The 22,177-nt window shown below is 36.7% G+C and overlaps 2 protein-coding genes across 2 annotated transcripts; both read right to left on the bottom strand.

Moving 5' to 3' along the window:
* Positions 1 to 1,591: 1,591 nt before the first annotated feature.
* Positions 1,592 to 4,272, bottom strand: LOC108267263 (uncharacterized). Its single transcript, XM_017471253.3, has 3 exons — positions 4,184 to 4,272; positions 3,827 to 3,941; positions 1,592 to 2,139 (listed from the first exon to the last, which is right to left on the bottom strand). Exons 1-3 carry the CDS (start codon positions 4,248 to 4,250, stop codon positions 1,734 to 1,736), a joined length of 588 nt encoding a protein of 195 aa, XP_017326742.1. The 5' UTR covers positions 4,251 to 4,272; the 3' UTR covers positions 1,592 to 1,733.
* A 9,216-nt stretch (positions 4,273 to 13,488) lies between these two features.
* On the bottom strand, positions 13,489 to 14,404 carry xcl32a.1 (chemokine (C motif) ligand 32a, duplicate 1). Its single transcript, XM_017473184.3, has 3 exons — positions 14,207 to 14,404; positions 13,962 to 14,079; positions 13,489 to 13,796 (listed from the first exon to the last, which is right to left on the bottom strand). The coding sequence occupies exons 1-3, from the start codon at positions 14,274 to 14,276 to the stop codon at positions 13,661 to 13,663; spliced, it is 324 nt and encodes a 107-aa protein (XP_017328673.1). The 5' UTR covers positions 14,277 to 14,404; the 3' UTR covers positions 13,489 to 13,660.
* Positions 14,405 to 22,177: the final 7,773 nt, after the last annotated feature.

Below are 22,177 nucleotides of genomic sequence, written 5' to 3'. Positions count from 1 at the left end.
TCATATTTGGGTTGAAAGTGTTTCATGCCTGACATGTTAAATGGCTTCACACATTAATGTAAAAAAAATAACATTTAAGAGATTTTGGGGGCAATTATATTATATTTCAATGCATTTCAATCAGCCATAACATTAAAACCACTGACAGGTGAAGCAAATACCATTGATCATCTCGTCACAGTGGCACCTGTCAAGGGGTGGGATATATTAGTCAGCAAGTGAACACTCAATTCTTGAGGTTGCTGTGCTGGAAGCAGGAAAAATGGGCAAGCGTAAGGATCTGACAAGGGCCAAATTGTGATGGCTAGACGACTGGGTCAGAGCATCTCTAAAACAGCAGGTCTTGTGGACTGTTCCTGGTATGCAGTGGTTAATACGTACCAAAAGTGGTCCAAGGAAGGACAACCGGTGAACCGATGACAGGGTCTTGGGTGCCCAAGACTCACTGATGTGCATGGGAAGCGAAGGCTAGCCCGTCTGGTCCTATCCCATAGAAGAGCACAAATTGCTCTAAAAGTTAATGCTAGCAAGACACCTTCAGAGGTCTTGTGAAGTCCAGGCCTCGATGGGTCAGAGCAGTTTTGGCAGTTGGACCTACACAACATTAGGCAGGTGGTTTGAATGATATGGCTGATCGGCATATGTATACACATGTATACAGGTTTTTGTGTTTGGAAACAAAAACGGTTTTAATATTTACTTTCCATACTTTTTTAAAATGTAATATTGTAAATATGGGACACAACTGGCACTTCAATCCTTAAAGCATCTAAAATAAGTGGATGGTAAAGCGAAAACTGTGCCAGGGTGCAGTTGTGAAACAGGAAATAGCCACATCGAGGAGTCTAGTATGAATCTGAAAGTCAGTTTTCTTTAAGGGGTTATATTAAAAATCCAGTTTTGAGTGCCACAGATCAAAAGTTCACCACATATTGTGCCCTACTTAATTATACATTATTTTAGCCTGTTTACTTATTTATATATCTTCTTTTTTTTAAGAATACACATACACACAGGTAAATTTTTGCATAGATTGGTATTCTAGCGTAATCTACAAGTGTTACGGCATCCATCTCCAGAGTACTGACTCTAACATGATGTAGTGATGTAATACTAATGTATTGAAAATAAGCTTCTCATTTGAGACAGTAGTACAGATGAGTAATGATGAGGTGACGTGTGGCTATTTTTACTCATGGAAACAATTGAGTTCTACTCATTTTTGACAAACCATTGTGGCCACAAGAACCTGAGAATGGAGATGAATGATAATACAGTATCACACTTTACGGCAATCTTGGAATGACGTAATTACATGCCCAAGTCACTGATGTTTGCGACGTGGACGTAGCTCACCCTACGTGTTACTTAATTCTCAAAGTGAGTCGACTTTCTCATCAGGACATATTTTGTCATGGGCACACCTTACACACTTTTACAGCCATCGCTTTCATATCTTGTAATTCTTGGCCATACTTAGTTGTGGCTTTGAAATTTTAACTCATGGCCTTAGTATATTAATCCCTTGGTGCACTCTATTAATAAATAGCCACCATGTCACCTCTATAAAAACAATACAACAGAGCATAAGTGTGCTTTCTGTTTTATTCTGTTTGCTATTTTTTCTTATATCGCAGGTATATAACTTTCACAATACACATTTAGCCATACAAGTTAACTTATTTAAGGAAAGGGTTTATAGCATTTATACATGAAAACATGGTTCCATGGACTTATTTATAAGAAGACATAGTAAAAGAAGAGGTGTGAAGCAACACTGGTTGCTTCTTGATCTTGATCTTGATTCTTGATGTATTTTTCCTCTTCCCAACTTTGTTCCCTCCCTTCCTTCTTTGCTTTTGCTTCTTTGGTGTAGAAGATTTTACATTAGCAGGCGACTCTGCTCTGCTCTTCTCCATCGGCATGGCTACACTTGCAGGCACTTGAGGCCATCTACTGGTCAAAGGCATCATGGTTGTTGTCAGTAAACCCTCTGTGCTCTCCTTTGGAGCATCTGGTGCCAGTCCAAATCTGTGGTTTCGCTTCTGTTTTGCTTCCTCGTCGAGCTTCCGCATTGCTTTTTTGGTCCAGGGTGAGACTGGATTAGAGCAGAGGAATTTCCCATTGTTAAGCGTGAACCTGTGCAAAAAAAAAAAAAAAAAGTGGCCACTTTTTAAATAAAATACTACTGCCCCTAGCAACAACGTCCACTTCCTGCAGAGGATTAATCGTTTGAATTAATTCAGGCATGCTAAATTCTGGAATGCAGATGTTTTGACATTACAGATTTGTTGAAAATCACAGAATACATATACGTGTATTATTAGGTTCATTCACTGTCTTACAAATTGAAATACTTGTATGCCCACGAGCAAATAAAGTAGCAACAAAAACTCTGATGCCCACTAGCAACACAGCAGCAGCAACGATAACAAGTACAACAACAACAACAAAAACAACATCATCAACAACAACAACAACAACAACAACAACAACAACAACAATAATAATAATAATAATAATAATAATAATAATAATAATAATGATAATGATGATAATGATGATGATGATAATAATAATAATAATAATAATAATAATAATAATAATAATAATAATAATAATAATAATGGCCACAAACAGTGACCTGTGGGGTCCAGACTCCCTTCACAAGTAGCCCCCAGTCCCCCTACTATTATTATTATTATTATTATTATTATTATTATTATTATTATTATTATTATTATTATTATTATTATATAGTCACAAACAGTGACCTCTGGGGTTCAAGCACCCTTGCAAGTCACCCAATCCCCCAAAAGGTATGGCTTATTGTATTTTACACTAAAACATCTCTAACTCCAAACTAGTAATAATAATAATAATAATAATAATAATAATAATAATAATAATAATAATAATAATAGATATATCCACAAATAACAATCCACCGGATCCAAGCACCTTTCACCAATAGCACCCTAACTACTACTACTACTACTACTGCTGCTGCTGCTGCTTCTGCTGCTGCAAATAAAATAATCATCATCATCATCATCATCATCATCATCATCATAATAATAATAATAATAATAATAATAATAATAATAATAATAATAATGGTAACAAGCAGCGAGCTATGTGGTCCTTCCAAGCTCCGAGGGGCATGGGTTATTTCACTCAAATAAAATAAAATAAAATAATTAATAAATTACTGCTACAGCAGTAATTTACTTCACTCTGCAGCAAGTGTGCAGTAATTCCAATTCATTACCAATTTATACAAAACTGCACCTTTAACAAAGTTATTTTTGAGTGTAACACAAATAATAGATTCAGTGATTTGACTGTAATAACTAGACCCCAGAACACTGAGTTTGAAGATAGAATACACTTGGGATGGAATGCCAGTCCCATCTCCGGGCATCATACACACATTCACACACTCACTCACATGTAGGGGCAATTTAGAATCACCTATAGGCCAAAAGGCATGTTGCTGGGAGTAGAAAGGAACCTGGAAAACCTGGAGGAATCCCACATGGACACAGGAGAACATGCAAATCTGAACATAGACATTAAACCGAGCTCAGGATCAAACCAGCCTGGAGCAGTGAGTTGGCAGTGCTACCTGCTGTACCATGATGCCACCCCAACTATAATAATTACTAATACTAATAAATACATATAAGAACTTCCGTGGGTAAGCCTTTCAATACTTGATATAACAAAGACTATTTATATTTTACATTTACACACCTTATATATAATATATTAAAAACACTGTAATAATGATTTTTTTGTACATATAAGATATGGGGTCACTTACACAATTGCTGTGACTGGACAAAGTCCTTTGTTCTGCTTCCAGTAGCTCACAATGCTTGTCACACGGACTTGCTTAGGATTTATTTTGTTACAACAATTTGCGGGAGATCCATTTTCTGTGGGACAAAAGTGCTGGTTAAAGATGTTACCATAATGGGAATCCGTGATGCATATTTCTCTAATTTACTACAAAATCTTACAGATTGTGAAGACCACACACATACTGATGCAAATGAAAAGAAGAGCAGAGTTTCTCAGTTTCAAACCCACAGAAGCTACATATAACAACCTGACCTTACAGATCTAGGCCACCCCACAAAATACGACAGAAGTGTGTACTGACACAAATAAAACTTACTTGCAAAGATGCTGGAGAACACTGCAGTGGTGCAGAAAATAAAGAGCGTGAGGTGTGTTTTCTCCATCTTCTGAGACTACGACTCTGGCTGCACTTGGTCTTATTGTTGGGGGTGGGACCACCATTAGCATACATCTTTCCACCGAACTAGACATGATGGAAGGAAAATATGAGTCTGATGACTCAACAGGAAGTGGACACAAAGGTAGATTGAAACTCTTAGCCACCATGAACATCCTTTCATCCTGACCCCCTCAATAGCCTCCGTAATTTAGTTTAAAAAGTTAATCTAAAGCTATAAATGACAGTCTCGTAAAGGTCTGGAGTAATAATAATAACAATAAAATGGTATTACAACCAAATTTTGTCAATGCTATTTAATTTGTAACACTTAATTGAGATTTTTATGATTTTATGTCCACAACTACGTGATTGTGAAGGTGAAAAATATTGTCGTTAAGGTAATAAACCCCCCAAAACAGATATTTTTGGTTACATAAGTATCCACCACAGGATTTACAATGGATCCTGATATTTCTGCCCATGTTGCTTGGAAAAATTGGACAAGGTATATCAGACTGGATGGTAACCATTGGTGAACAGTTATTCTTGCCACAGATTCTCAATGTGAGCTTGTCAAAGCTGGCTAGTACAATCACGGATTTTGCTTTTGAACCATTCCAGTGGTTTGGCAGGTTGTTGTTCTGTTGAAAGGTGAACCTCTGCCCAAGTCTCAATCCCTTGTGGACTGTAATTGGTTTTCTAGGACTATCCTTTGTTTCGCACTACCCAACGTGTCCTCAACCCAGACCAGTTTCCCTGGCGATGAAAAACATTCCTGCAGCATGCTTCTACTACCACCATGCTTCACTGTGTATATGCTGGTCTCAGAATGATGAGTAGTGTTGTGTTTGTGCCAAGCATAGTACTTTGTACAAAGGCCAAAGAATTAAAATTTATGGGAACATTTTTCCCATATGTTTGCTGGGTCTCCAAGATGCCATTTGGCAAACACTAAACAGGATTTCATATAGCAGCTTGCAGCTTTGTGGAGTGTCTGGGCTATGGCTGTCCTGTGAACTGCTTCACCCATCTAAGTTGTGGATCTCTTCAGCACCTTCAGAGTAACCTTTGGCCTCTTAGTTGCTTCACTGGCTTTTAGCGAACTGGGCACAATTGTGTGCAGATTCATTACATATAATCCCAATTAAGTTAATTTCAGTTCCAGGTTGGAACGCTACAAAATGTGGACTAATAATTATGTATGCTAGTATGTCTCTGATTATCTCTTTTTGTGTGTGTATGTTTTGCTCCTTTTATTCTTAGACTTTCCAAAAAACAGTTTAAAATTAAACCATTCCTTCTTGCTGCAATGCCTAGTCTAACTTCAATACCATAGACTCACATTTCCTACGAACTGTTGCTGTGATCAGAAAAACTGCCCCATTCTCATCCCAGGACTATTATTCATAATATGATCACACCAAACATTTTATATCCCTTCAACACACTTTGTACTGTTTGTCTTTTCTCTTCTACAAATGTGTAATGTAACCACTTATAATCTTACTATTCAGTGTCACCCAAAAAGAGGATATATTCCCTGTTGAGTTTGATTCCTTTCAAGATTTCTTCCTTATGTCTTCTCAGGGAGTTTCCTTGCCACTTTCACATTTGGCTTGCTCAGTAGGATCTAAATATTCATCTGGGTTTCTGTAAACCATTTTTTTGTGACAATAGCCCTATTTAGGTTGGATTTGTTTTACATTGGGTGGAGGGGTAATGTACTTCTGAGATTTTAGTCCCATTTGAATCTGTCATGTGAGTTTTTTTTATTTTTTTATTACTGAACTGCACATATACATATATGGAAAGATTGTACCATATTTTACCTTCTATACAGCAAAATGACCAGTAGATATATACCCCATGTGATATCTACTGTATCTCATCTGAATTGTCAGGTTGGTCAACTCAGAGAGTATATACATATATTACATCCTGGGAGATACAGTATATTATCGTCCATTTGCTCATTTGGCTGGCACAGTTGTTTAAGGGTCTTGCTCAAAGACCCACCGATGACTTTAACCACTTAGCCACCACTTCCCCACCAAACCAAAACGAAACCAATATGAAAGTATTGGCTGAGTTTAAAATGCAGAACAATACATAATACACCAATCAGCCATAAGATTATAAATACCTACCGGTCCCCCCTGCAGTAGCAAAACAGCTCTGACCCACCATTGCATTAACTCAAATGATCACTCTTTACATCCGTGGTGAACATAAATGCCTCTCTGAATGGACATCACGTCGAACCTTGATGCGGATGGTCTACAACAGCAGAATACCAAGTTTACCCTAGGTTTACAATACCATTAGGTTCCAGTCCTCTCAGTCAAGAACAATAATCTGAGGCTACAGTTGGCCCAGATACTGGACAGTTGAAGATTGGAAGATCCTTCTCATGTCAATGAAATACATAGAATCTACAATTTTGTGACAATAATACATTCAAATTTTGTTATATTTGAGACTATGATTCTACTATCGTGATCATCATGATGACAGAGACAGGTATTGGTATTGATTTTGAAGGTACATATCATAGCTTATGATGACATGCAAAGACATGCAAATTTATTATCAAATAAGCAGTTGTATTTAAACATAATATCAACTGTTTCATGGGATGATAGGTGAGTAAACAAGATTTAACTATACTTAATGGTGATCCCAGAATGTTTCACGGATTTGCCTAAGGCATGTCCCAAAAAACAAACAAACACGGAAGAAACACATCCTGTTGTTTGAGAAGGATGACTGAGAAGTGCCTAGGCAAACATTCCTCAGGAATATGCTGGTAAGGGAATATAACATTTGTGATGTGGTCTGGGATAACCCCTCAGATATTGCTGTGGGTGAGGTCTTGGTTTTGGCCATTTTGTTACACACTTTGACACCTAAACTGAAGAAGCCATAAAGATATTTCACCAAAACAATGTGATATGGAAAAGTTTTTATTGACTTTATAACCTTGCATCGGCTTCCTCCAAAGATCACATTAGGTAAGGGGCTGGTTTAACAAACACAGTGGTGCTAAAGATGACTGAAACCTTGCTAACTACTAAGTACTACTGTTATTCGAATACACTTAGTTTAGTGACTATAGTCAACTAGTGAACTGAGTTATAACATAAAATGAAAGCATAAAAAGTAAACCTATTGAATCTTGGTCTGAAAAAATGGTTAGGAAGTGAGCTGAGATGTAAGTTGCAAAGGCCACAAAAGTAAGATAAGGCTGATAAACATCTCTTGAAAATAATTAATGCATACAAATACAGTGCCATGCAACTTGTCCTCCTTATAATGTAGTCAGAGAGACGCACACAGGTCCTATAGTTACACGTTAGCACGGTATGTATACATGTTATCTTATACACTTATACATGTTATCTGTGCACTAAAGAGCATCACAGATGTACATTGGATATAGAAAGTTTTTATACCCCCTGGTTAAAACTGCAGCTTTTTCTGAGGTATTTTTTTTTTTAACATTAAGCTGTTTGCACAGCTTTGTTAAAGCACCTTTTAAAACACCAGTCTACCAAATTAGCACATTCTAATTGTCGAGTGGTCTGTTTTAAGGTGCGTGTGTGATCGTTATACCAGGGTGATAGCTTTTTCTCTCTAATTATTTTCCTGTAGCTGAACATTGACTCTAAGCATTCACTCGCCTGATCGAGTTCTTTGGCATCAAACGGTAAGCCAATCATAGCTGATATTTCTGGGAGGTTATTGATAAAACTCTGTGCAATAGCTGACGTGAATGTATGTTTGATGCGGAAACGTGGCAAGGTGCAAATATTATGATCAATACGCAATTTAAACGAGATGAGATAATGGTGTGAGATAGCTTCAGAGTGACTATATTTTCTATATTTATTCAGTATGTTAGTACCAGGTCAAGAGTGTGACCACCATTATGAGTGGGTCCTTTTACATTCTGATTGACCCCTACTGAATCTAGAATATATACAACCGCTGTTCTCAGTGGGTCTTCTGGGTTATCAAAATGAATATTAAAGTCACCAACAATTAAAGCTTTGTCTTGAGAAATGACCTGGTTCGAGATCAAATCTGCAAATTCACCAATGAATTCACCATTCCGTGGATGACCTGGATTAGTGCTTTATGTTATTATCGTGCTGGAAGGTGTTCATCTTCAGCCATCTAACACAGACCTGCAGGTTTTGTGGCAAAATTCTGTGGATTGGTAGTCTGAGCTATGCATTATTATGTGGACTTATGAGTTATTTTGTCTCATTTGTAGATCAATCAAGAACAATCACCTTTTGCACACACTTCAAGTTTCTTCACACGCAGAGTATGACTGCTCATATGACTATGGAACATACCAGTCAGGTCTCTGTAACCACATGAGAGAAAATAGGACACTTGACAATAAAAAAGTGACAATACTCTGGAACGGATTGTGCAACATGTATGATGCAATGCACAAACTATTAGCTTTTTTTAAAAACAAGGATCTTTTATTCTTGTTTACATTTTGCCATTAACGATTGCTGACAAGAAAATGGTTATTTAATTGTCAAGAAAGTTCTTAAATAAAGAAATCAATTAAATGATTAGAAATTATTGCTTTATTTCTTTCTTTTTTTTTTTTTTTAAATTTGGCTTCTGTTCTGAAATCTCCGAGCTCCTAATATATCCATTCTGTCCACTTTTTGCAATAGAAGAGACAACAAAGTCGCTTCCCAGTTTCTGTCTAACATGACGAGCTGCATTTTTTTTCATATTAGTTCCAAGAGAGAAAGTAAGGAAAGGGATTGAATATATGGAGCTGTGAGAATGTCATGGTAAGAGGAACCGACTTGTTTCACAGACTTTCCATAACAACTATAAACAGATAAAAGTATGATGTATTTTTTTTTTTTTTAAATCAGCAGAATGGTAACAGTGTTTCGTATTTATTATAGTTTCTTTAGATTAGCTTATTTTCCTTGATGTTACTGCTTGAAGCAATTATAATGATTTATACTATTCATTTTGTCAATTTATCTCTATATATTTTATAGAGATTGTCTTATGATTTATTACAAAATTTTACCAGTAATATATACTGATCAGCCATCACATTAAAACCACTGACAGGTGACGTGAATAACATCTTGTTACGATGACACCTGTCAAGAGGTGGGATATACAGTATTAGTCAACAAGTGAACAGTCAGTTCTCGAGGTGGCTGTGTTGGAAGCAGGTAAAATGGGCAAGCGTAAGGATCTGAGCGACTTTGACAAGGGCCAAATTGTGATGGCTAGATGACTGAGTCAGAACATCTCCAAAATGGCAGGTCTTGTGGGGTGTTCCTGGTATGCAATGGTTAATACTTACCAAAAGTGGTTCAAGGAAGGACAACCAGTGAACCGGTGACAGGGTCATGGGCACCCAAGGCTCATTTATGTGTGTGTGGAGCAAAGCCCATCTGGTCTGATCCCACAGAAGAGTCACTGTTGCATAAATTGCTGTAAAAGTTAATGCTTGCTATGATAGCAAGGTGTCAGTGCATCACAGCTTGGAGCATATGGGTCTGCGTTGCCCCAGACTGATCAGAGTGCCGATGCTGATCCCTGTCCACTGCCTACAATGGGCACGGGAACATCAGAACTGGACCATGGACCAATGGAAGAAGGTGGCCTGGTCTGATGAATCACGTTTTCTTTTACATCATGTTGATGGCCGGGTGCATGTCTGTTGCTGACCTGCGGAAGAGCTGGCACCAGGATGTACTATGGGAATAAGGCAGACCGGTGGAGGCAGTGTGATGCTCTGGGCAGTGTTCTGCTGGGAAACTTTGGGTCCTGGCATTCATTGTTGCAGGCCAAGTACACCCGCTCATGGCAGCAGTATTCCAGAATGGCAGTGGCCTAAGCAGAATAATGTGCCCTGACACTACAAAAATTGTTCATGAACGGTTTGAATAACATGACGTTCAAGGTGTTGATTTGGCCTCCAAATTCCCCAGATGTCAATCCTATCGAGCATCTGTGGGATGTGCTGAACAAACAAATTTGATCCATGGAGGCCCCACTTTGCAACTTACAGGACTTAAATGATGTGCTGCTAACGACTTGGTGCCAGATACCACACTACATATTCAGAGGTCTTGAGAAGTCCATGTCACTATGGGTCAGAGCTGTTTTGGTGGCACCAGCGGGACCTGCACAATATTAGGCAGGTGGTTATGTATAATGTTATGGCTGATTATCACAACTTCAAACAGTGATAATTACAGTTTAACAGTTAGAATTAGTACAAAACGATCATATGGGATAAATATGAGATGAGGGGTGGCTGTGGCTCAGGTGGTAGCATGGGTTGTCCACTAATCGTAGGGTTGGCTATTCGATTCCTGGCCCACATGACTCCACATGCCGAGGTGTCCTTGCATGTGCTCTGCTCTGCTACCATTGGTGTGTGTGTGTGAATGGGTGAATGTGAACCAGTGTAAAGCGCTTTGGAGCCACTACAGTTAAAAAAGTGCTATATAAGTGCAGACCATTTACCATTTACCATGGCGTGTTAATGGTGGTCATACTATTCCGTTGCAGCCTGCCTCATGAGGATGGCTCTGAGAAGAATGTGATTCCTTATTTGTGACAAATCTAAAAAGAAGAAAACAAACAAAAAAACACTTTGTTGAAATGAAGTGCTGCAGAAGCCACAAGTGTTATCCAGTCCCTGATTATCTTTAGACTGGAAAAAAAACACATAATTCGTCTTACCTCACAGCCTTCATGGGACATAAGGGTTTATCTTGTATGCTGTAGTTTTCGAGCAGTTCTCTTCGTACTTTGAAGTCACAAGTTTTCAGACAAGCCACTGAAACATCTCATGATGAGCTGCCAGTTTAAACTCGCTGGAATTAATGATAAGCAAATGCCCTTCTGCTGCTGCAAAATGATTGATATCATCTTCTATTTCATCAGTAGGCGTAAAGTCACCCAAAGCTCACTGATATCATCACCTTCAAGATGCATTTGGTTTCCTTGTTTTCTACATTTATATTTTCCTAACCACAAAGATGGAGGCCAAGTGAGTAGGCAGGGCAGACGACTCATCATGAGAAGTTTACTATGAATAGAAAATTCCCAAAATTGGCATGAAAGTTCTTGCTAACTTCTTGTTAGAGTTGTTCATGTTGGATTCTTGAGTAAAAACTCATCCATAGGGACTTGTATGGAGGGGTTCAACATACAAGATATGGTCCTGTTGATGTTGCGTGTGGCATGGTGGTTAATGTCGGATGGACAGGTTGTTGTATTGAATATGAGTATTTCTCAGTATATTTCACTTGCAATTGCACAAAATTGTTTTCACAGTGATGTTTGTTGGTAAATGGGACCTTTTAGATGTATTCAAGTTCGATGTATGTGAATCAAAGAATGCTTTGACTGAATGCATGTTGTGAGGATGTCACATGACATGTCTTGGGCCAAATCTGCAGAAAATATGCAGTAATTATGCAAAATTGCAAGCTCCTCTGAATATTGCGGATTTTCTTGATTTTAGCTCAATTTTCTAGGCCATGACCCTACTTCCTCCCCAACTACAGTTTAAGAAGTTAGACCCTCCATTGAGAAATACCCTGGGTGAAAAAATGCCCCTTCTTGGTGGTCAAAGGGAAAGTACACAAGCATGTGAGTGGGTGTTTGTGTGTGTACTTGGCCCTATTTGTTTGCTAACTTATTGCACAAAACAACTACAACCAATTAAATATATTAATGTTAATGTACTGATGTTAACCAAAACTTACAGTGCACTACATATTCACATTTCTTTATTTATACATATCCATATATGTATTGACTGAAAGTAGTGACTAATAAATCTTGTTGACAACAAAAAGAATGAAAAATAAACGAATGAAGACATAAAATTACTACGTAGACTAAATATTTTCATTTTTAAAAATGATGGACGGGTAACAATGCACCATCTTATCACACCAACACCATCTGTGAACTCTGAACACACCGCAGAACACACCGCAGTCTACAAACATGGCCGCCTTCGACTACCCTACCCAGATCCCACCTCCGTTGATATGTTCGCAATCTCCAGGTTATTGAACACACTTACCTGTACCCAATCTCACACACCCTTTAAAAGAGAAACTTGAATTGACAAGAATTTGGGAAAGTAAACTCTCAGTTTGTGAACCTGTCTCTGACATTTATGAAGCCTTGTTTTACTGTGTTTGTTATCCCAGTTTTGACTTTGCTAGTTTCTTGGTTCTTCACATTTTGTCTTTTCCCTTTTTATGCAGATAGCGCCTTGCCTGACCCATGCCTGTTTATTGGCCTTGATATTGCCATTCGATTTGGATTTGTCTGCCTGCCTGATTCAATAAATATACACTCTGCTGCATTTTCATCCATCTCATGTCTGGTTATTGTGATACATGTAGGTTTGTAAAGTGCAAACCTGTTACTAGGTTCCTGGGTGATATGACAAGCTGCTTCTTTTTCATATTATGTTCAAAAGAGAAAGTAAGGAGAAGGACTGAATATTTATAACTGTTAGAATGTCATGATAAGAGGAACTAACTTGTTGCCCAGGCTTTCCATAACAACTATAAACAGATACAAGTATGATTTAATTTTTAATTAAAAAAAAAAAACAATAAGAAATATTTTTGGTAAATTGGAGTGGAAACAATGCTTCATATTTCTTTAGTTTAGTTTATTTTCTTGATTTTCCATTAACAGCATGAAGCAATTAGAATCATTTATATGATTCATTTTGTTAATGTATTTTGAAAGTATTAAATAGAGAATTTTTTTTTTATGATTTATTGCAAAAAATTACCAGAAATATATATATAAATATATCCTACTGATACTGATATTCTGATATATATACATACATATATATATATATATATATATATATATATATATATATATATATATATATATATATATATATATATGTATGTATGTATATATATCAGAATATCAGTATCAGTAGGACTTCAGTTAGAATATGAATACTACATGAGTGCGTTCTTGTTCAGAAATGAAAAAACAAACTGATATGATAACTTTGACAATCATTTTTAAAATGACAACTTTATTGTCAGCTGATAAATTATAAAGCTTTGAAAAGATTTCATACATACATACAAAAATACATACACATCATTTTACTATACTATATATATATATATATATATATATATATATATATATATATATATATATATATATATATAATGTGAGACAAAGAATTATAATAATACTGTTTGCTTAAAAAAAACACCAAAAAGTTTGAAGATGTGAAGAATATAAAATCTTTACATTTGTATAATGCGTTTTGAGAATGAAAAGTTCAAACATTATGGTTTAACGGTTTGAAAACAAAGTGCAAAAGGGCCAAAATTTGGATTAAATATGAGATGTGTTAATGGTGGTCGTGCTATTCCCTGGTGGCATGCCTCTGTTGTCCAAAAAGGCCATGGTATTAATTGCCCAAAGTGAGGACGGGTCCAAGCAGAATGTGATGCCCATCTTTGTGACAAACCTAAAAACAAGAAAACAAAACAAAACTAAAAAATGTTGTGTGTGGAAATGAAATGCAGCAGAAACCACAAGTATTATCCAGTCCCTGTCATTAAGAACGAAGCTGTAGAGATTGTTGTCTGTGTTAAAATAAATTACTAAATAAAAAAAACATAATTAATCTTACCTCACAGCATTCACGGGACATAAGGGTTTCACTTGTATGCTGTAGTTTTTGAGCAGCTCTCTCCGTACTTTGGCATCACAAGTTTTCAGACAACAAGTCACTGGAAAGGCTTCAGCACCTACAGAAGAAAATAAACAGGTGGACAATTGTTCTTAAAATATCAACGAACATTGGGGACTTTTATTGATCTCCCAAAAATCCATGAACGTTATAAAGATGCATTAAAGTAGAAGCATGACTCGTACCTTGTTTTGGAGGCTCAGTGAGAAACAGAAGCAGGGCAGCTGAGAAGTGGAGTGCGAGCAACATCGTCATCTTGCCAGCTCAGGGTATCTTCAGTGGTATGAACATCTCATGATGAGCTGCCAGTTTAAACTCGCTGTCACAAATGAGAAGCAAACGCCCTTCTGCTGCTGCATCTACATCACCACCTTCAAACTTATCGATATCATCTCATACTTCAATCTGTAGGTGTAAAGTCACCCAAAGCTTGCTGATATCATCACTTCCAGATACATTTGGTTTCTTCGTTTTCTAGGTCATGGTTCAGTGTTCTCTTTTCCTAACCACGAGTGGCAGTCAGGGCAGAAGACATCTTGAGAAGTCAATGTTTTACAAAGAATAGAAAATTGTGAGACTTTGGCATGAAGGTTCCTGTTAAATTGTTGGTTAAGTTGTCCTTGTTGGATTCTTGAGTAATTATTGAGTATCAACTCATTCCTAGACCATGTGATCCTGGTAACGGTGTCCATCGCATGCTTACTGCTAGAGCAAAAAAAAGACATCCAACAAGTAAGAATTCTGTTGGTTGTTGATAAGAGAGGCCAGACTGGTTCTTGGTAAATAAAATAGTTTATAGTTTATTTCAAGTTTCCAGTATATTTCCTGTTTATAGCTACTTTAATGGAAGTGATAGCAGGAACTAATTTGTCCATAAATGTCCAAAAAGAGTTAACATTTCAGCACCTTCGAAACGATTGTTTTTTTTGGTTTTCTAGGTCATAACCCTTTGCCCCTACTACCGCCCCCCAACAGCCCACACAAACTTAAGAAGACCCATTGAGAAACACCCTGGGTGTAAAAATACCCCTTCTTGGTGGATAAAGGGAAAGTACACAAGCATGTGTGTGTGCCTGTTTGTGGCCCTGTTTGTCTCTTAACCATGTTGTGAAAACTTATGAAAACCACTTTAACCAGTTAAATATATTAATGATAAACTACTGATGTCTTATAGTATACATACAGTGTGTGTGTGTGTGTGTGTGTGTGTGTGTGTGTGTATATATATATATATATATATATATATATATATATATATATATATATATATACACACACACACACACACACACACACACACACACACACCCACAAACACATGAAGGACAGGTAACAATTATCTATATAGGTTTGTAAAGTATATATAAAAAAGCAATCAAAATATATGTATTGCTTGGTACAGTGGCACATGATATAGTAAAACCTGAAAAAGAAGTATTATGCCAGCTAAAGTGATAAATAAATTTACATAATCAGTAATAATAATAATAAGAAGCAAATCTGATGATTCACGATGTAATAATTCACTATTGCTTACTATTCTTCTTACTGATATGTACTGTATTTTTTAACATGATAAATAGTATTTAATGGGTATATAAATTAATTAATATAAGTTTATATATATTTATCATATTAACAATACACTACATGTTGTTAGGAAAACTGAATAAAAATAATCTTTTCAATAAAATGCTTATTAAAGATCAATGCCTTATTTAAGTAATATGATATATAGTAATATTGTCTCTTAATAGTAATAAATTACATTATATTTAGTTTATTCATGTACTAAAGCACTTAAAGTAATACAAATGATTACACTGGGCCCTGTAATAAGTTAATAAGTAATAGGTTAATACATTTGAATACTTATCACACTCACACAGTGTAAAGGAAGCCTGTAGGCTTGAGAACAATCTGTCTGCGGTTTCACAAGTGGAAGTGGAAGTTTTCAGATCAGCCACAGTTCCATAGGTTTTCACGAAACCACTTTAAAGCAAATCTTAACCATCGATAGGGTGAAGTGTGAAGCCAGGAATAAAACACAATGTGGTGTGCTGCAATGGGAAAGTAATCACCAAACCGAGCACTGTGTTGAAGCCTGACATGAAGTGGAGTTACTCTCAGCATCATCTTACAGCATGTTCCGAAGTGTTTTATTGCTTTTATATCACAGAAATTCACTGACAATTTATAACTGCTTTCATTTGTTAATGAACTAAACATAAAACTTATTTTTTTCCAAAACATAACTCATTTATTTGCATGAAACAAACATGCATATATTTATGGCATTCGCAAAAAAAACAAAACACACACACAAATATCTTTGCGTTATGGTTTCATTCCTGGCTTGATTAATAGTATGCTGCTTTTGTTTAGGAATCCTAAAGAACACTGTAAGGGACAAAATAGGGACATGTTGAACTGACTGTACATTGTCAAGCCTGAATTTTAGAAACAAACATATATGGTGTGTTGTATTTAAGGAATAAAACATGTAAATAATCAACACCGGAGTGGCATCATGGTGCTGCCAATTGCTCCACTGTCTAGTTCTGATGCTCCCGTGCCTGTTGTAAGTGCTTTCAGCAGTGGACACGGGTCAGCATGGGCACTCTGACCAGTTTGTAGCTATGCAGCCCCATATGCAGCCCCATATGTATTATGTGTTCTGACACCTTTCTATCATAGCCAGCATTAACCTTTTCAGCAATCTGTGCTACAGTAGATCTTCTGCATGAATCGAACAAGACAGGCTATTCTTTGCTCCCACGCACATCAATGAGCCTGTTCACCTGTCGTCCTTCCTTGGACCACTTTTGGTCGGTACTAACCACTGCACACCGGGAACACTCCACAAGACCTGTCGTTTTGGAGACGCTCTGACCGAGTCATCTAGCCATCACAATTTAACCCTTGTCAAAGTTGATCAGATCCTTATGCTTGCCTTTTTTTCCTGTTTCCAACACAACAACTTTATGAACTGACTGTTCACTTGCTGCCTAATAAATATATCCCAACCCATGACAGGTGTCACTGTAACGAGATAATCAATGCTATTTACTTCACCTGTCACTGGTTTTAATGTTATGGCTGATCTGTACACACACACACACACACACACACACACACACACACATATATATATATATATATATATATATATATATATATATATATATATATATATATTTATATATATATATAATCCTTTTCATTTCTTAATTTGTCTAATTTGACAAATTTGCTCTGTTTATATTAAAATCAGTTGGTTTCTTGAAAATAACATAATTACTAAATATATTTTCAAGAACAACAAAAACGACATCTTTTGCAAAAATTGGAATCCTGCTGCTTTCTGAAAACTGCAGTTTAACACAAGCCATAGTCAACTACAACATTTACAACCAAGCTCCAAAACTCCCACTGGCCACATAATACAGACTTTCTCATACGGTGCTTTAAGCTAAATATATACCTGAGCTCACACAAAGGAGTGCTGAATGTGACACGGGCCATGTGGGTTCACCAAAAGCAATTGCTCTGAGCTCAAAGCAAGGGAAACAGAAAGGGGAAGCTTTCGCTCCAACCACACTTCCTGTGACTTTGTTACCTCTGAAGTCCAAATATTTTTCTTTCAGCGTAGACTTGTCTCACAGAAGTGCATGATTTACAGTGACATTTGTTAAACATTTGTTAACAGCAAATAATTCAATTCAATTTTATTTGTATAGCGATTTTTACTATGGACACTGTCTCAAAGCATATTTACAGAAACATATAAACACGGTATACAGATTTTAAATCTGTTAATTTATTCCTATTCAGCGAGCTGGTGGTGACGGTTGAAAGGAAAAACTCCCTAAGATGTTAAGAGGAAGAAACCTTGAAAGGAACGAGGCTCAGAAGGGAACCCATCCTCATCTGGCTAACAACGGATAGTGTAAAAGTAAAGGAAAATTCATTATGGTTTTATATGAAGTCTGTTTGTTGAACTAGTCCACTGTTCAAAGGAGACCCGAGTGCAAAACTGCATGTTGTAATTACAGTCCCAGGGCCATAGTAGCAACCATAGTCCCAGCAACCACAGTGAGAATGTCCATCTGGAATTGGAGTAGATGAGAGCTCCATCCAGAGGGAGGACATCCGAACGGGATCAGGCAGGTCCGTAGAGCAGAAAGGATCAGGATCACTAGCATCTCCATATAATCATGTGAGGCTCGACAGAAGACATATAATGTACATTGTTATCGACTAATAATGTACATTTGGTGCCAAAAAACACGCCTCATTCTGATATCTTTACATCTTCAGCATAATGCAATGAAATAATTTAACACTTTGTGCTGAAACAGCAACCTCATTGTTCCATGGTGTTTTGTTTTTGTTTTTAAGAATGAGGAAGTACATGGTTGAAAGAATTTCTAAGAATTGAATGTACCCATATGTGGAGCTTATCTGTCTTTATTTAAGATTCTACATAAATATTCTACATTTGCTGAAGATCATCCCAAAGATCCTTGTGAACCTCGATATGAGATATGAGAACTAGATTATTTTATGGAAATATTCATGGCCTATGAACATACCATGTTTTCAGATTTGTTGCCTCAGAGCCATGTGTACACGGCGCCACCTAGCTCAAGATGGCAAGAAGGTCATGCATGTAGCCAAAAGAGAAGCATTCTCAGTTGACTTTCTGCAAGACCTTTGTGCATGATTATGAAATGCTGAGGGTTTTCTCTAGACTCTACATGAAATATATGACATCTTAAGGGTACAGGCTTCCTGAATTTCAACACAAATCTATTCTATACTACACGAAAAATATACTCTACTTATTCCATTGTTCTTTTTATTCCCCACACACACCACCTTGTGAAACTTCAGTATGTGGGTATTTCCCCATAGCCACAAGATCAAGATTCATGATTAATCACAGTATTATTATTATTTATTTATTAATACTAATACTATTAACCGTTTGAAAATTCTGACTGAAATCAATCTTGCTGTGACAGCTAGTTGGCGATCAATATGTCATTCTTATTTTTTCATGGAACATTCTAGCTTCTCTTTTGCTGGTAATTTTTAAAATAGCAACTGATCTCACTTCATTCCCTTCCCTTTTATTTTAAATGAATGACCGCATGACTGCCTGTCATGGCATAAGTTGATTATGCCACTGTTTAGCCTGTTAAATGTTTAGAATAGGTTTACCAGTCAATAGAAATACTCCAGTTCCAATAGATATATTGTTCATTGTTATTATAACTATGAGTGGATTTGCAATCGTGACCCCCACCCCCCCCACACATTAAGTCACAGCCACTTTCCGCAAAGTTCTCCAAATATCGTCAAAATGGACGATAATACATTGACTTGTACCAGTATTAATCTCTCAGTTAATGGCTAGTATGACACGTAAAAGCCAGCTTTCACAATACTATCAGTACTGATAAATACTACATAAAGTTTGTGTATCAACAGAAGACAGATCACAACGATGGGTATTATGCCTCATTCCAGCTGTTACATGTGATAAAGTTTAGATTGGAAGAATTTAGATCTGTGTAACTGTCTGATGTTAAAAATTCATCTTATGACTCTACACAAATGTATGGAAATGTAACGAGTTGAAATGTAATCAAAAGGTTTAGGTGGATCTGAAAAACAAAAAAAAGGCCAATACGTGTAAATGACCCGAATGTGTACAGTGGTGCTTGAAAGTTTGTGATAGAATATTCTGTATTTCTGCATAAATTCCATATAAATAAATAAATTCCAGCATAAGCACCTTATTCCATTTCTGTAACATGGTGGTGGTGGTAGTATCATGGTTTGGGGCTGTTTTGCTACATCTGGGCCAGGATGATTTGCCATCATTGATGGAGCAATGAGTTCTGAATTATACCAGTGAACTCTAAAGGAAAATGTCAGGACATTTGTGTGTAAACTGAATCTCAAGAAAAAGTGGGTCATGCAGCAAGACAACAACCCTAAGCAAACCAACGTGCAGGACTGATCAACAGTCACCGAAAACAGTTAGTTGCAGTTATTGTTGCACAAGAGGGTCACAACAGATATGAAAGCAAAGGTTCACATACTTTTGCCACTCACAGATATGTAATGCTGAATCATTTTCATTGATAAATAAATGACCAGGTATAATATTTTTGTCTCATTTGTTTAATTGGATTCCCGTTGTCTACTTTTAGAACTTGAAAACGTGAAAACCTGTTGATGTTTTAGGTCATGTTTATGCAGAAATATAGAAAATTCGAAAAGGTTCACAAACTTTCATACACCACTGTATCTCAAACTTAAACAGTGTACATTACAGGTACTTTACAGTACCACATATACACATAATAGATATAATGGAGCGTATATAAGGGCTGAGAGATTCCTGCCAGAATTTGGTCTGATGCAACCTGGTGGAAATATTTTGCTCTCACAAGCAAGGGTGCTGCAGGTATCAATATGAGTGATGTGCTAGCTAACAAGATTTAAGCAAACACAAAAGGTCCAAAGTTCACTAAGTTGACTATTTTAAGAAATCTTATTTCCCCCCAAAATCTCAAGATTTGCCTTTAGCTAGCACACATTCAGTTAGTGCACTCAATTAGTACAGTTCTGTAATCCTAACTACTAGAGTTAGGATTAACTACTTCTTATATAGCTCATTTACTTTAGTAAATACAGCATGTCCGTTCTATAAATGTAAAAGGAAGTAATATTTATATACTGTATTTATTTACATATAATTGGCCAGGATAGTGATATATAAAGTATATAAGAAAATGAACTCTTTGGTCATGGAGGTTATAAGATCTTTCTTGGGTTTTCATAGAATGTGGCAACTTGCAAAAACTACAGCAGAAAGTTCACAAATATAATATATGAAATGTGTTAAAGGTTGGACAGATGAGCCATGGGGGACTCACATTGGACATCATATTTGTCAGACTGCAAAATAAATATTCCAGTGTATACAAAGCCCAGATTTGGTTTGTCATTACATTAAATGTAATTTCGAAGGATTCGTCAATGACAATCTTTCTTGAGAAAGAAATCTATGATTTCACCAATTATTAAGTTCTCAGAAAAGTTTGTACTAGACAGTGTGACAGCCAATAACTAGCCCAAGTAAACAATCTTAATCAGTACACATCATATCCTATGATCCTATCTATATAGCAAGCACTCTAACCAGACATTGGCGATCTGTAAAGGTGTGGAGCGATATGCACAGCACATTCGATTAAATTGTGTCTCAGTTTTAAACAAGACACAGTCTGTCACTGTGCTACAGGTATTTGAGAACAGAAAAAAACACAATTGCACAAATACAGAGCTGTGAGATCTCAGTAACAATGTGGTCTGATGCAACCTGATGGAAATATTTTGGTCTCATAAGAAAAGGTGCTGCAGTTATCAGTATGAATAAGTGCATATGCTAGCCATATAGGATAAATCAGAGATCTTTATGGATATAGGGCTTAATGTAACTTTCCTATATTTTACCATAATACTGGTATGACTGGAAAAAAGAAACAATGTGAAAATGTTTAACAATATATACAGTAATGACAATATACCATGCTAGATTTTTATATTTTTTTTATACAAGAGTAGCATGCAAGTTGGATTTGAAACGAAATTAGGACCAATTGTGTTTACCAATGCAGCGGGCCTGTAATGTCATCTCTCTTAAACACAATATGTGCGTATATTCCTGTAGTTTCCACTTTCTTTTTGTAATCTTTTCTTTCCCTGGTGGGATTCCCCAGGAGTATAAGTATCATTCATATACTTGTCATCTTTACTGAAAGTTTGAAGCACTTTGATACTGTGATATAGAGACAGGGTTGTACGGTTCTCATACCATGAATATTTCATACCGTTCCATACCTAGTAGTTAGTTTCGATCTCAGGGTCTACAGGCCTCAGGTGGCAGATTCTGGGATTTATAAATCATGGCAGAGGAGTGCTGTAGGCCTGAAAGATTCACCATTAAAAAAGCCACCTTGAACTTCCTGAAAGTGGGGCAGAAAATGGAAGCTTTCATTTCAACCACATCCCAGAGGTTCCCATCTGGGGCTAGATTAATGAAATCTCTCAGCAAAACTACATGGGAGATCCTCTAT

The sequence above is a fragment of the Ictalurus punctatus genome, chromosome 7 (assembly GCF_001660625.3).
Source record: "Ictalurus punctatus breed USDA103 chromosome 7, Coco_2.0, whole genome shotgun sequence".
NCBI lineage: Eukaryota > Metazoa > Chordata > Actinopteri > Siluriformes > Ictaluridae > Ictalurus > Ictalurus punctatus.
This window is presented reverse-complemented; position numbering and strand designations above follow the sequence as displayed.